This window comes from Microcebus murinus, chromosome 1, assembly GCF_040939455.1.
Source record: "Microcebus murinus isolate Inina chromosome 1, M.murinus_Inina_mat1.0, whole genome shotgun sequence".
NCBI lineage: Eukaryota > Metazoa > Chordata > Mammalia > Primates > Cheirogaleidae > Microcebus > Microcebus murinus.
In genome coordinates, this window is record NC_134104.1 from 161,629,540 (window position 1) to 161,645,767 (window position 16,228).

Here is a 16,228-nt window from a genome sequence, read left to right on the forward strand (position 1 = left end):
ATGAATAACTTTGGACACACAGCTTTCTCTGTCCTAAGAGCTGGAATACTGGATCCAAAGATTTGAACCTTGTCTTTTAATGTACACAAAGACATGTGTTATTTTCCTGCAACATTCACAGCATTGGGTTTTACTATGTCTTTAAAACAGATGCAATATCAATTAGGTATGAAATGGCACCTTATTATTCTTTGCCTTTTTCATTTCTATAATTCCTATTAGAGTCAACATTTTAAATAAGCTTTACTGTCATAAAGATTTCCTGTGTGTGAACTGTGTATTGCTATTTTTTGCCCATCTGTCAATAGATATCTTAGGCTATTTTTACATCTGTATAAACTATGTAACAAAGATATTAATCTTGTCTGTCATCTTTATTTCAAAAATCTTTTTATTGTTTTTTTTCTCTTTTTCCTGGAGAGTGGACCTATTGGTATTTCAAAAATCTTTTTCAAGCCGGGCGCAGTGGCTCACGCCTGTAATCCTAGCTCTCTGGGAGGCTGAGGCGGGTAGATTGCTCGAGGTCAGGAGTTCGAAATCAGCCTGAGCAAGAGCGAGACCCCGTCTCTATTATAAATACAAAGAAATTAATTGGCCAACTAATATATATAGAAAAAATTAGCCGGGCATGGTGGCGCATGCCTGTAGTCCCAGCTACTTGGGGAGGCTGAGGCAGGAGGATCGCTTGAGCCCAGGAGTTTGAGGTTGCTGTGAGCTAGGCTGACGCCACAGCACTCACTCTAGCCTGGGCAACAAAGCGAGACTCTGTCTCAAAAAAAAAAAAAAAAAATCTTTTTCAATGTATTAATCTACTTCTCTTGTCTAAGGAAGCATATTAAACATAAAAGAAATCTTACTGATACAGTATCATACAGTGTATTTGGACTGATTAATATTCAAGATTTCTAGGCATGTTAAGGATGCCCAGAAGAAATAAGCAAGGACAGGAAAGAGATACAACAATATGTCACATTTGGAAAACTTAGAGGAAAACTTAGATGGAAAACATCTAGCCAAGAGAAGGAAAGCACCTGGAGGAAGAGAGAGACGGAGAGAATGTACATGTGTGTGGAGTGAGCAGTTCTCGAATATTTAAGGGGATAACACATGAGTAAGTATTACTGTATAATATACATCTCCAGAAAGTAATGTTCCAATTAAGGAAGGATTTTTTCATGATCTCTACCAAACAAAGATGGAATACAGTTGTCCTTCAAGACCTATGGGGGATTGGTTCCAGAATGCCCGCAGATACCAAAGTCCACAGATGCTCAAGTCCCTGATATAAAATGGAGTCGTATTTGTGTATATCCTCCTATCTTTAAATCATCTCTAAATTACTTATATACCTAATACAATGTAAATGCTATGTAAATAGTTGTCATACTGTATTTTTTATTTGTATTATTATTATTGTATTGTTATTTTTTTCTGAATATTTTCAATCTGTGGTTGGTTGAATCTGTGGATAAGAAACCAGCAGATACAGAGGGCTGACTGTATATGGCCTCAGAAGGTTATGAGCGTTGTCCCTGGAGGTGTTTAAGCAGAGATGAAATGGATCTAGTAGTGAATAAGAATTAGGCTACATATTCTCAACAGGCCTTTCCCACTCCGAGGTGCTCTGATGCAATGACCCCGGGTCATTTCCTAGAGGCTGGTTTTGTTTGTTTCATAAATCCCCGGTTTTGCTACTCATTTCCTCCTCATCTTAAGAGCCAGAAAGAAAGAAAAAAAAAATCTAATGAATTTACTGTTAAGGTTTCTGGTTCAGCTCCAATTAATTGAAGTTTACTAATAATCAGGGCTGCCTTCTTGCAAAAGGACACAATGGCCCAAGTACAGAAAGTCCAGGCACAAGTGTTTCTAGACTTAAAAAGAACCACTCCTTTCCCAGGAAAGGGTCAGAAACCTGATTAACTTGTGACATAGCCTCTTCTACATTAGTTACTGGTGTCAATTTAAAAAAAAATGGAAGGCATTATAAAGCTCTGGCCTTCACTCCTGACAGTCCACAAGCATAAGAATAAATGGCAATGCAATCACAGCAATTTACTCATTTCATATGTGACCTCTACCCATTACCAATGCTGACAAATTATGGAAGGCAATTGCACATATACATCACAAATGAAGCAACCCTTCCAGATACACACACATCATTAATAACAATTACATTTACACAGGACTTTGCAAAATTAGGATATGATTGGTAATTTATTTTCATTCAGTAGTTATGAAACAATGGCATTGATCCAGGATTTTATAGGCAATCACTGGGTGTCTTGGGAAAAATGACACAATTTACAAATATCCAGATGGTAGTTAGGCCTTCCAGTTATTGGTTCATGTGGAAGGCTGGTAGTTAATGTAGATAAGCAAAACGACTAAGAGAAGAACTAACAGTGTCACCTCCATAGAACTGAGCATGTGGAATTCTGCCAAAGATCAGCTCCTTGAGAAACGCAAAACAGAAGTTACCCGAATCTTTCTCCTGTGAATTGCAGCCACTCTATGAAGTGGGCTGTCAGAAGCACTGACTAATGGTGGGGTCTCCCACCCAGACACTCAGGAAAAAATTGGCCTTTGAACATCAGACAATTTGCTCGGGCATACGAGTTCATCCTTCACATGCTGTGTGGTGGGGAGACCAATGATTTAGATGTGATGTGGTTGGGAAAGTACAGACTTCAGTGTCAGACTGGGTTGTGAATATCATCTCCTCTACCTAGTAGCTCAGCCATGCTGGGAAGGCCACTACCCTGCTTCAGCCTTAGTCTCTTTTCATATAAAAGAGGGCAATATTATCAACCTCATAGGATTGTTGTGACGATTAAAGTAAAGGACTTAGAGTAAATACCCTAATGCGCTGCCGTGCGTAAAATAGCATTTATAAAATTAGGATGGTGATCATAATGTTTAAGACAATTTTAGGGATTTTTTTGAGATGCAAAGATCCGAATAATACTTATTAAGCATTTACTAGGTGCCAGGAACATGCTAAGCTGTGAACATGAATCATTTCATTTGACTCTCACTATGGTCCTAGATAGAGACATAACTATCATCATTTCCATTTTACCACTGAGGAAACTGAGGCTTGGAGAGACAGAGATTGTCTGAGGTCACCACTAGCATGTGGTGGAGATGGCACTGAGTCTTATTCCCAAGAGGATGCCCTGAACAATCTTAAATGTACATGTGTAAAGTCAACATATTTTCCCCTAAGAAACCTGTTCCTATTTCATGTGCATCTTGGAGGTCCAAGAGCCTCAAGATACTTTTCCAACTGAATAGCCACAGAATGCTGACTCATAACCAGATCCTATCAGCAAGTGATGGCCCTTCCCTGGGTAACTCTGTGTGGCACCCCACCCAGCAAGATCTCTGAGATCACATGATCCAAGGAGCCCATTTATTGAGTCATCTGAAGAAATCATAGTTTCTAACTGCAATAATTCCATATGACTATTTCCATGCAGTTGTTCATATATACTGTCAATTCAACACTATAAGTTACAGATTCCAAGAAATGTATAAATTACCAGAAACCGGTAACCCTTTAGCTCTCCAGCTGATATTCAAGAAGTATAGCCCAGGTGTACACCAATACAATTTTCAAATGCACGCGTTGACTGATGGAGGCATAGATCATGGCAGGAGCATTGGATTCACTCTGCCCTTTAGAGTTGAGGCTTAAAAAGTACCTTCTTAGTTATGTAAAGTGCTCAAGGTCACATACTTAAAAGATAATATTTTAAGCCATTTTGCATGTCTGTTAAGTTTTGTATTTCCCCCACACTTTTCTCTCCACAGAGGGAAACACCATTAGATGCTACAAGGGATGCTGATATTAAATATTGGACTGAGTCCATCAGGAAATCTGGCACTGGATCTTGGCTTAGCTGCTGATTTCCTATGTGGCTTTCTGTAATTCACCTCCTCTCAGTGTCTTTATTCATAAAGTGGAGAGAATAATGCATGCTTTATGTTAACCTTACAACATGGCTGGGGTCTCCAGTGAGACAGTAGACATGGTAGACTTAGAAAAAGAATAGAACTCTGCCATTTCTAGGTGCACAGCCAAGTCAAAATCTGAACCTATACTTTTGAGACCCAGGGAATTATTCCACTATTTATGAGACAGGCATATGGTCTATGTGCTACAAACTTTTAGAAGCACCTAGAGACAAATGCAATGGCTACAAATACCACTAACTAAATCAGGCCTAATTCTGACCAATATCTAAGATGGTGAATCTTAAAACCAAAAGTAAGCTGTTGACCAAGTTGTCAGATATATCTTAGAAATAACAGAAACATCTCTGTGTATTTGGATTAAAAATGAAATCAACCCAAAACTTTTAAAAGCTCTTCACCAGGCTCTAGCTTCCTAAACCAATGTGTGCAACTCACCTGAGCCTTTTTCCTGTTCTTTTCCTTTTAAGACTTTTTTCTTTAAAAGCAAACCTCACAATGGGGAAATAGTGATTTTTAACTTATAATCATTAGCTCTAACAATAATTCATTAGCTCTAACCATTTTTCTTTTAGTTATTTGATCAGGTGTTAAAGCAAGTAACACGCCTAGAAAGACCTCCGGGCATGGGAAGTGAGCAACCAATAAATACGAAAACAGAGAGAAAGTGAGCAAAGCTGAATGAACTATTGGAAGAAATAAACTTAATAATGCTCACATCATACCATGTTTTTCTGGGAAAGTCTAGAGCTATGAATTAAGCTCTTTAAATTTCACTAGTAATGATTAGAGCTGGAAGGATCTAGCTGGTTATGGGTATTAAAATTAAACATTTGCAACCCAACTCATACTCCCATGTCAAAAGAAATACCAGATTAAGAAGGAGTATATTAACAGACACGCACTATCAGACAGTCAACAACCATAATGCATGTAGAATATTTTCAGAAGCTTAAAATAGATCATTTAAAGAAAATAAAAATACATTTGTAAAAGTATTATCTTTTTTTTTTGCTTTCACTGTAAACTACCACTGAAATAAAAAATTACAAAGCGTTTAAATTAAATCTTGAGTAGAAATTTCATTATTTTAAGAGAATGTTTATTTTTGCATATTTTTCACTCAAACGTGGTGTATAAATGCACATTAATGACACTCGCCTGCTTCCCAGAAGCCTTTTCCTAAGTGGCCTTCCCCAGTATACTTGCTGCAACGACAGGAACAAAGGCAAGAAGGCACTTGTCAGTGCCATGCTGTGCGCACCGTTCTATTTGCAGTAAATTCAGGAGGAATGGCCATTCCATGTCCAAAGGGCACAGGTGTTCTGCTACAACTGCCTTTGAAGGTCGAGTCCCATTTTCCTGGAAAGGTCTTAGGATGGACTCAGTTTTCTTTTTATTATAACCATATTCCTTCTACAAAAAAAAATATCAATCTTAAAAAATACTTTCAGAGGAATTAATAGTCAATGCCTAGTTTATAAACAATTATATAATCATGTTTTTCAAAAGGCAGACAAATGAATCCTGTTTTCACTTACAAATACTGACGACACCTACTGGTAAAGATATGTATTTTAGTTAACTGCTTATAAAGAAGCTAGGCCTACAAAGGATTGGCTGTCTTTTGCACTGAAAATGAAAACTACTCTCTAAACTCACTTAGGTTTCTTATTCCAACTTTGCCTATCTCCATTATCAGGAAGCAATATGCCAGATCAATTAAGCTAAGAGACAGCTTTGCCTCAAGGTGTATAAAGCATACTTTTACTCTGATTTAAACAGTTAAAGAAATAGAAAAGCCTTAATGGTGATACATGAAAAATATTTACCAACTATTCCCCAAAAGTATTCCTCCTCTGTCCTTACTCTCACACCAGAACATTCCCATAAAAGAAAAAAAAGTTATATTTTATAATCTGGATCTAGGTACCAAAGAAGAAAATATTTGACATTTGGTGATGTTTCTTTCATTACATTTATGATATGCGTATCTATATTCTACATAGAAGAGCAAAATAAAATTAAGCAGATGAGTTTTACTTAAGCAGCCTTAAGTTAAATTACTCAAAAACACAGGACTAAGTGATAGCAAGAAGGGACTAGTTAGAGTACAGAGTTATTCTCACTGTTCTTTTCTTTGGCCTATTTCAACTTGTTATTAAATTGGTTACACTATCCTTTCTTCTAAAAGGAGTCTGAGGGAGCACCAGTCACACTGCTCCTGTATTCATTGAATTAGGAAGTTCCCACTGAAAAATCATTACATCCATTCCAAGGCCTGAACAACCTGAAAGCTGCGCAGGTGCTGTCCTTTCAAAACTTAAGAATCCAAATGCCACTAGGGCCATCACACTTTCACAGTTGATGGCAACAAAAACTCTTTGTGAAAATATTTGATTGAGCTGAGGTGTTGGATGGGAGCAGGGACGGAGAAGTTGGTTTGCTCTCAGCTTACAGAAAGCTGAGTACAACTGGAGACGAGTCCTGTCAGCTGGGAGCAGCTCTTGTTAGAGGCAATGAATCTTTGCTGCTGTCCTTCTGAATGTGCATACTTCAGTGAGCCAAGTGTATACAGCTGAGCAGACCCAAGTGTACCAGGTGGGTGGAACCCCCAAGAATGCTGTGACAAGGTCAGAGGCACACCTGCCTCTAGATTTTCCCTAGTCACAGTGGATATGCTAGCAGAATGAGGTGGGGGAGAATGGAGACCTCCCAGAAACACACGAGTAGCAATGATGAACTGGGTCCTGTGGGTTCCACCACAGCTTGGCCACAGCAATCAGTGGTCTGGTGAAAGCAACTGTATTCCCTGAGACCTTTAAAGAAAGAGAGGGATGCTTTTTCCTCCAGCTGAAGCCAACCTTTAAGACCACTGAGCTACGTGCCAGAGAAACATCACACAGGAGGAAAAGGCAGACTAAACACTAGCCGGGAGGACTCCCTCGCGTTGCCCTCAAGGCACACGAAAGTTCCCAGAAAAAGAAATGTTTCCAATGTTCCAAGGCAGCTTTCCACTGCTCTGAGGAGTTTGATTCATTTTCAGGATCCATATGGGAGACACGCAGATTACTCTTTTAGCCCCAGACCCTCAGCCGAATGACCCCACCGACCACAGGTGACAGGCAGAGGCTCTGTGTCCTGTCTTTGCTGCCAAACAGCTGCAAGGCCGGGTCTAGCAGTGAGAGTCCCAGCGGGCCCCAAGAACCTCCCCGCTTCTCTCGACCTAGGGGGCACCGCCGACCCAGGCGCCCCGACCGCCGACCCGGGCGCCCCGACCGCCGACCCGGGCGCCCCGACCGCCGCGCCGGTGACGGGCGGGCGCCGGCCCGGTCGGGAGGCGGCTGCGGGCCGGCGCAGGAGAGCGCCGAGCAGCGGAGCGCGAGCCAGAGCGGCACCGGGAGCGCCAGCGGGGCGCAGGCAGCGACGGGAGGGAGCCGGCGCAGCGAGCGGGGGCCTACCTCGGCGTCCCCGGCGGGACAGCGGGCCGGGGCTATCTCCAGGCTGCAGTTCGCCCTCTTGACCGTGAGGTAGAAGGGGTAGTCCTTGGCCACCATGGCGGTTGCCGGGCCTGCCCTTTGGGATGTCACCGCTGACGCCAGGCGACCACAACGCTCCCAGGCGAAGGGGGACCCGGCTCCACCAGCGGGCGACGCGGAGACAGCCGACTCTTCGCCGAGCCGGCCCGACGCCGGCGCGCGCACGGGGGGCGGGGCCAGGGGCGGGCCCGCCCGGCGAGGGGCGGGGCCAGGGCGGGCCCGCCCCCGCGTCCCCGGAGCGCCGGGGCACAGGCGGCCAGGGCGGCCGCGGCGGACGCAGGCCTCGCCCCCGCTGGCCCCTGGCCGGGCACCCCGCGAGGGTATGCGATTGCGGGGCCGCCTGCACTCCCGGCGTGGATGGGTGGCCGGTAGAGACGAGGCGGGGCGAAGCGTGCGGAGGGGATGAGCCTGGGGAAAAGCGAGCGTTTGAGAAGCCCACGTTAGAAAGAGGTGGTATTCGGTTTCGCCGTCTCCACAGGCCAGTCTCCCTGCATGCTTCTCTTTGTTTGATGAAGAGCCCTGGAGTATAATCTACAAACATTATTGCTGAGTTCTGACAAATGTAAACACCCACATAACCACCTCCACAATCAGGACACAAAACATTTCCACCACCCGGGAAAGTTCCCTCTACCCCTTTTCCCTTGCACTCACTTCGAAATATGGCAGGCATGGTAAGAGCCTGCCTGCCACTCAGAAGGGCAATCTGACAGTGACCTCAGGTATAAAACTGCGCGGCGATGACTGGTTACTACCCCTTTCCGGAGAAAAAATGACATTGTAAATGCCCAAAGAGGTTATTATAAGGTTGTTTGCAGGATTCCTGTCTGAGCAGTTAAAAGAAAAAAAGGAAAACGGGAAACAATGGTTATATCCATCAGTAGGGAGTGCTTAAATAAACTTTCCTCACTATGTAATACCATTCAGGAGCAGTCAAAAAGGAGATGGGAGGCAGAAAGATCGCTGAGGTCAGTAGTTCCAGACCAGTCTGAGCAAGAGGGAGACCTCATCTCTACTAAAAATAGAAAAATTAGCCGGGCAGGCGTTATGGTGTGCACCTGTAGTCCCAGCTACTCTAAGGGCTGAGGCAGAAAGATCACTTGAGCCCAGGAGTTTGAGGTGGCAGTAAGCTATGATGACACCACGGCACTCTAGCCCGGGCCACAGAGCAAGACTCTGCCCCAAAAACGAAAGAAGAAAAAAAAGGAGATGGGTCCATGAGTATGTAGGTGTGGCATGGAAAGATGACCAATGTATTACCGTGTTTCCCCAAAAATAAGACCTACCCATAAAATAAGCCCTACAAGGATTTCTAAGCATTTGCACAATATAAGCCCTACGCCAAAAATAAGACCCAGTGATGGGCGTGGCTACGCAGCAGCGCATCTGCACAAGCCGTGCATTTCCTCAGAGAGCGGGAAAGATGAGCAGCCCTTCTCATCTGCCCCATGAGAGCTCTGTTGCTGGACATGAGAGATTGGGGCCAATGGTTCTAAAGGAAATAGAGTCGCAAGAAATTCAGGATGGACTTCGGGGTTTGGAGAGTTACGATGATGTTCCAGAAGAATGTGACTTAACTATATTTGAATAAATGTAGATGGTTGTACCTTAGTTTTAAAAAAAAACACATCCCCTGAAAATAAAGCCCTAGAGTGTCTTCTTGAGGAAAAATAAATATAAGACCCTGTCTTATTTTCAGGGAAACACGGTAGGTTCAGTTTTAAAATAATCACAGAGTAAGCACAGTACAATATCATTTGTGTTAAAAACGTCTACAAAAGATACCATATATTTTCTACAGACATATATTTGTAGGTAAATGATGCTAAACACTGTCTGGGAGAAACTGCACCAAACTTTTACCCTTGTGGTTTAGGGGAGGCATCTAGGATTAAAGATAGTGGACAAAGGGGACTTTAAATTTATAGTTAATGTTTTAAAATATTTTACAGAAAAATACAGTCACGTATTGCTTTGGAAACTAGAAATAGGGTTTTTAATATTAAAACTATTATCTCAAATGTTATTTTGTGGGCTGCACTGTTGAATCTTTTTTTTTTTTTGAGACAGAGTCTCGCTTTGTTGCCCAGGCTAGAGTGAGTGCCGTGGCGTCAGTCTAGCTCACAGCAACCTCAAACTCCTGGGCTCAAGCAATCCTCCTGCCTCAGCCTCCCGAGTAGCTGGGACTACAGGCATGTGCCACCATGCCCAGCTAATATTTTCTCTATATATATTAGTTGGCCAATTAATTTCTTTCTATTTATGGTAGACACGGGGTCTTGCTCTTGCTCAGGCTGGTTTCGAACTCCTGACCTCGAGCAATCCGCCTGCCTCAGCCTCCCAGAGTGCTAGGATTACAGGCGTGAGCCACCGCGCCTGGCCTGCACGGTTGAATCTTATTTCTACTCATGTGAAAGTCACGGCCACATTAGTGGTCTGGTCTGCGGAGAACTGTCTTCTGCTTTCACTTCTTGGGTATGGAGGAAGTAGGGGGAATAGTGAGTTTTAGTTTCTGTTTCAGTGTTCTTTGCCTCCAGTTGAGGTCAGAACCTAGCAGTTGCTACTTTCCACGCAGGAAACCTCATAATACATATGGCTTTTTCTTCCCAGTATCAAACCTACACCCTGACACTAAATCTACCCACCTTTCTACCCAGCTACCACAGACAAACTGCCTTTGGAAGCAGGAAGAATCTGGCCTAGCTTAGCCAGCCTGCTATTGCCACACGTGTCATGGGGGCTGCTGAATGAATGGAGGTTCCAACCGAGACTGAAGAGAGTACCTGAGATTTTTCCCCCTCAAATATGTAACCTGAAGTAACAGGAAGAAAAATGGCCAGAAAAGAGGTATGGGTGGGAAAGAGCAGCTCAGAACCACTCATTTTTTCCTACTCATATTCCTGAGCACAACCTTATCCTTTTAGCCTGAGCCGCACTCATGGGGAGCTCACACAAGTACCCCCTTCCCTCAAAAGCTTGGCCAAGCTTGGTGGGGGAGTGAGGGGAACCCCATCTTCTTCAAGCAGCCCCAGATTACCTATGCAGCCAAAAGCAGGGCCACAAGCCAGTGACATGCAGCCTCTGATTAACTATGCAGGCAAAGCAGGGCCAAGAGGCAGTGACAAGCCTTACTCGGGGCTTGCCTGGCCACAAGGATCTTCACTAAAGAACCCAGAGCCACTTCTTATTCTCTTCTACCTGCTCTTCTGGCCCTCACAGAGCCACCATCTCAACTAGACTCTGGCCATCAATAGCCCATTTGGGGACAGGCTTTGATCCCCAGTGGAGCTTGCTAGGCCTTGTACTTCAGTTGGAAAATGTACTTACAGCACTTGATGAAAGAAAGAGCCAGCCCTGGGACAGGGCTGCTCACCGCAGTGTCCTTAGAACTAAGCAAGGGGTCTGACGTGCCGTAAGACCAGTGCAATAATAAATAAACCCTAAGAAATGGAGAGGGCTTTAACCTCAAGTTTAAGTACAACTATTGCAGAGCAGCAAATTGATCAAAAAGAAGGCTGCCATATCCATTTTCTCTTAAAGCATTTTTTTTTGCCCTACTTAAAAGGTGTTGGAACCATAAAAATCAATGAATATACAGGGCTACAACAACATATGTACAGCAAACTTATTTCTTTTTCACTTTATATGCTAGGCAAAGAGAGAGAGGGACAGAGAAACAGAGGCAGAAAGATTGCTAATAGCCTGTAACAGTTTAAAAAGTGCTGCAAAAAAACATAAGCTACAAAATGATTGTGAAAGATGGGAATCTGCAGTTCCCTTGGGTGGTCTGATTCTTCCAAGATTCTCATAGCATGAATGTCTTCCCACCCTGAATAGGATTCTGGTGTTTAAAGACATATATTTTCAGTACAACAGAGCCTGTAAACTCAAGCCAGCAATTTTAGGTATGTATAAGCCATGTATGTGATCCTTGAGACATTTAAAGAATTTTCAAGGGTATTTTTGACCCCATGCAATTTCCATCTAGTGCCCTGACTTCAGAAGCTCCCCCATATGTAGTATACTGCATCTCCATTAACAGATTTGGGGTTTGAGCAGTCTGCCTGGGACCCTAACCTGGGGTGTCCATGATCAAAGACTGTTGGAAAACAGGCAGCCCCACAGGAGGGTTTCCAAGCACATCCCTGAGGTTAGTGCCACAGCTTGAGGGAAGTTGGTCTAGCCCCACAATGCCGCCAAGCTAAGTGGCCCCAGGAGCCTGGCACTCCCCACCCTGCCTATGTGTGCGTGTTTATGGGCTTAGGAACAACAGTGCCCTAACAGGCAGCTTCACTCAAACCAAAGGCACAAAGTGCCTTTCAGAACTTGCCTTCGGCACAACCCGTTATAACCCTATAAAACGCTTCGCAGCCACGCAGTGTTCCTCGCAAGCCAGAAGCCTGGAGACTGGAGTAAAGAAGCCTGCTCTGCGTTTCCAGGAACCGCGCCAAGCACAGGGCTGTGCCAAGTGCACACATAAGCCCACCACTGGTCATCACTGCCTTTCAGACCGGCAGACAGCCAGGCATGGCTAGGAGACCATCTACTGACTCCTCACAACCCCACACCACGACTGCGAGTGGAGCAGGCCCAGTGTGAGGCTGAAACTTCAGAAGCTAAAGGGGCTGTGACAATCTTCTCAGCCAACAGGACAATGCTGTGTCCCGGCAGCATTATACATAACATCAGGGTTAGTACGCACCTTTTTTTCTTGCAGGTTTGTTCATTCATTCATCTGTCCATTCATTCATCACATATATAATGAGTGCTTATTACAGGTCAGGTGCTTGATTAGCTCCATTTTTCCTCCTCGTCTTCTCTACTCATTCCTGAACCTCAATGCCAGGCAGGTGTTTAATGTACACCTGCTCAAGGAATATGGTTGATTTTAAAATGTGGCCTTTCACCTGTAACCTCTGTGTTTACACTTGCAGGAGGAGCTGAAGTAACAGTAGCTGATCCCCCACAGCCTCGCCTTCAGACATGTGTACCTCCACCTGCTTCCCTGGCATCTGGGGAGATACCACCTGCTACCTACTACTCTGACATGGTCATGTAGGCACATGCTGGGCACATACATGTTCCAACACCTCTCCCCTCCCCTTCCATTTGGGGAGGAACAAATGAACAAGCCCCTAGTTAATGAACAAGCCCCCTCTCCTCTGTTCAACTTCAGTCTTGATGGGAAGGAAGGAGAGTGAAAAGGCTGAAGAAGTCCTGGCAGTGAATTCGAGAGATCAGCACTGTGATTTATTGCCACACAGGTAAAAATGGCACAAATGAAGCACTGATCATCTCCAAATCACACCAGTGTTATTAGCATTACTTTGCCCTTGCCTGAGGATATGCCCTTGGCTCTAGTCCAGATTTATGAATATGCATCCCCGGATATTCCAAAGCTGGAAGACTTAATTCTTGTGTTCTCTTTAAGATCTCATTTTCTGAAACAAGCCTGAAAACTGTTTAAGTGACAGTCTCTCTTTCTCCCAGCTGAGCTAATCCTGTGGATTATTAGCTATGATGCAAAAAATTAGCTATAAAAATTAGCAAGATGATATTTTTTTTAAAGAGTGAATAAATGTCTTCCCCTGATATAACACAGACAGGTGCATTTCCTAGCATCTAGTTTATTAGAACAATGCCTCTCAACCAAGGATTATTTGGGCCCCCAGGGCCATTTTGGGGGGGGTATCAAAATGTCCATTATATACATTTTTTATTGTTAATGGATGGGGCCAGGGTGGCATTGGCATCTAGTGGCTACAGGCCAGGGATTCTGGTAACACTTATAATGCACAGGACAGCCTTCCACACGGAGAATTAACAGGTCCAAAATGCCAATAGTGCCACTGTTGAGAAACCCTGCATTAAAGAGAGAGTAGAACTGAAATATGGCATTGGAACCAAGACATCTGTTGGTTTTAATCTCAAGGATATTGTCACTTTAGACCTTGATCATTGGTTGGTGTCAATGTTGGCTTAGGCTTGGTGGAGCAAAGAAGAAACACTCGAGTGCAAAGAAGCTCCACATTGCCATGCCTCAAATCTTCCCAGTGGCCCTTAACTGAGCAACACACTCCATAAAACACAAAAGACAAAAGGATAAAGAGGAATATGGGAGTAGTGGGTGAGGGAACAGATAACTGTCTTAAACTGCTTCAGATACTAGATATTCTCAAAAGACCAGTGAAAATTAGTTTCAATGAAATATAATTAAGAAGAAACCAGGGAAGAGGGAATATTTTTTCAAATCTTGTTCCTTCCCAGAACAATCTTTACTACCACATTTATTTGTTTTGGGGAGCATAAATGTAAACCAAGTGATTAAATTAAAACCTCAAAGGGTTTTTACCATCTTATTCAACATGGTATTTTTGCCTGTATAGTGTGCATGGAAAAAAAAACCTGTCTCACTCAAGACTTTGCAGTAAGGATTCTGACCTCCAACTTGAACTTATGATTATTATCAGGCTTGTTTTGCCTATAGAAGTAAGCTAGCCCTTAGAACATTTTCTTTTTTTTTTTTTCTTAGAACATTTTCTGTACACTACTAGAGGGTCTTTGAACTTCTTATTTGTTTTAGAGTATTTGATTTGAGAGTATTTTTGGACATTCAATAAATTTGTTATAATCCAAAATTATTTATTCCCCTACTACAACTGATATATTTATTTATGTGGGTTTTGTATACTAACCATTATGAAGAGAAATTAGAACCTAAAATGTATAAATTCCAGCTTTGGATAACGGAGATGTTCTCTCTTCCATTGACTACAAATTCAGTAATCAAAGTACCTTATTTCATTTAATCTAAAATCCCATAGACTGTAATATGTGCTATTATTTTATGTACTCTCAAAAAAGAAAAATATTTCCAATTAAATTATATCACATGATCAATTGCAAGACCCTTGGCAATTCCAGAGGAGTTAAAATGTGAGAGAAAATGTGTTTAACCATGAATATGGCAGTATTCATATCTGGCCTGAATTTGAACACCTATAAATTTATAGAAACATGACTTCTCAGAGTCCAGGACATTTCCAGAGAAGTTTTACTGCAGGTGTGCAGTAAAATTAACTGAGAAGCTTATCAAATCCATATATATCCCTGAGCCCTACTTTGGATCCATTGAATTGAATGTTTGGCAATAAAAATTTATAAAACACCCCCAAAGAGCATTGTGTAAGTAGCAGAGTGTTGTGAATTAGAATTATCACCAAGCTCAGTAATGAACCTGCACCCTCCCCTGGCCAGAAATACCCTGACCACAGATATTCAGGCCAGAGGTGCCCAGGGATAATTAGCCCAATGGTTGTAGCATCAAAATCCACAATGGGCATAGGGAGCTGCTTATTGGTTCATCCAAACCAACGTGCACTGAGGAACTCTTATGTGCCAGGCAGCATGCTATATACAGATGGGTGCATCAAGGATATGATGAAAAATAGGCAAATCCACATTCCAATTAAACCATCAACTAAGCCACCCACTAGAAGATGTGTTCTGACTCTTGGGACTTGATTTATAATCTGGTATCCAGGGTTCCAATTAAAAACATGCTTATCTTCATAGCCAGGGGACACGACTGCAAATAAGTTTTTAAAAACTTAGCTGTAGAGAATGGGAAGAGGGTAGTTGGCTTGAGATAATTACCTGAAAAAAGACCTGGGGCTAGGGCAGGGATGGGGGTTGTGTAGAAGGCCTTAATTAGAGAACGAGTTCAACCAGCGGAAACAGGTTCAGGGACTCTAGGCCAGTGTGTGTCTCATCTAATGGGCGTGGGGGCTGGCTGGTGTGCGCTGGGAGCAGGCTGGGAGCTGAGAGTACTCTGTGTGCTGTGGACATCAGACGTGTCCTGCAGAGAGGCTAGACTGGAGGGTGTGGGTTAGCTCAGCACTTTGGTTAAGTGGGAACTGAATTAAGGGAACTGCTTTAGTTGAATTTTTGCATCTCACACCCCAAATGAAGCTCAGCAAACACAGTTCCCACGTGCCCACAACTCCGACTAAACCAAAAGCTTTGGCAATAGAAGGCTGAACAGAAGCATTGGCCTCTCATTCTCTAGCGTGTATCATGGCATTATCATTTAGTTCCTCAACTCTGGCATAGCAGGTACAACCACCTGATGGCTTTGCCTGGCCAATTCCTCTCATTCAAGGTCATCTGTGACCCCAGGCTAGAGCAACCCTTGCTTTGTGCCCCCACAGAACTGAGTACCTCTCCTTCCCCAACAGTCATCCTGCATGTATTGACTGATTTAATGTCTGTGTCCACTACCTGGCTGGAAGCCACCAGAGGACAGGAACTATACCTATCTTGCTCACCACAGCAGCTCCAGCTCCTTCTATCATGCTGCACATGCCAGATAGTGGGTCCATATTTCTTGAAATGAAAATAAATTGAAATGGGGCTCATCAGAGAGCATGTCATGGAGGAAGCAAATCCAGAGATTTTTGCAAAGATACTAAGAAACTAAGATACTTAGTTTCTGAGATGAGACCAAGAAGTCATATGCAGAGTACCATAGGTGGCTGTTAGAAATTTTGAAAGGTAGACATGAATCCCTAATATTTAGCTTCTTAAAGAGTCCAAAACTCAAGGAAACCACTTTAAGAGAAGGCTCCTGCAGTGTAAGGCTGTGGCGCCTTTCAGATATCATGAGAGCTTTCAGTTCTCTCCAGCATTTTACACACGCCCAACAATCTCCA

At 43.3% G+C, this 16,228-nt stretch overlaps 1 protein-coding gene across 6 annotated transcripts in view; it reads right to left on the reverse strand.

Annotated features, from left to right (window-relative positions):
- The window catches only part of ARHGEF3 (Rho guanine nucleotide exchange factor 3), a 304,041-nt gene that overhangs the window by 52,919 nt on the left and 234,894 nt on the right, over positions 1 to 16,228 (reverse strand). For 2 of the 6 annotated variants that reach the window (XM_012765625.3, XM_076008809.1), the window contains exon 1: positions 7,440 to 7,669. The exons of the other annotated variants lie outside the window; for them this stretch is intronic. In XM_012765625.3, the coding sequence (XP_012621079.3) occupies positions 7,440 to 7,535 (96 nt within the window). In that variant the 5' untranslated portion in view covers positions 7,536 to 7,669. Of the gene's footprint in view, positions 1 to 7,439; positions 7,670 to 16,228 lie in introns of those variants that run through there. 6 annotated transcript variants of the gene reach the window in all.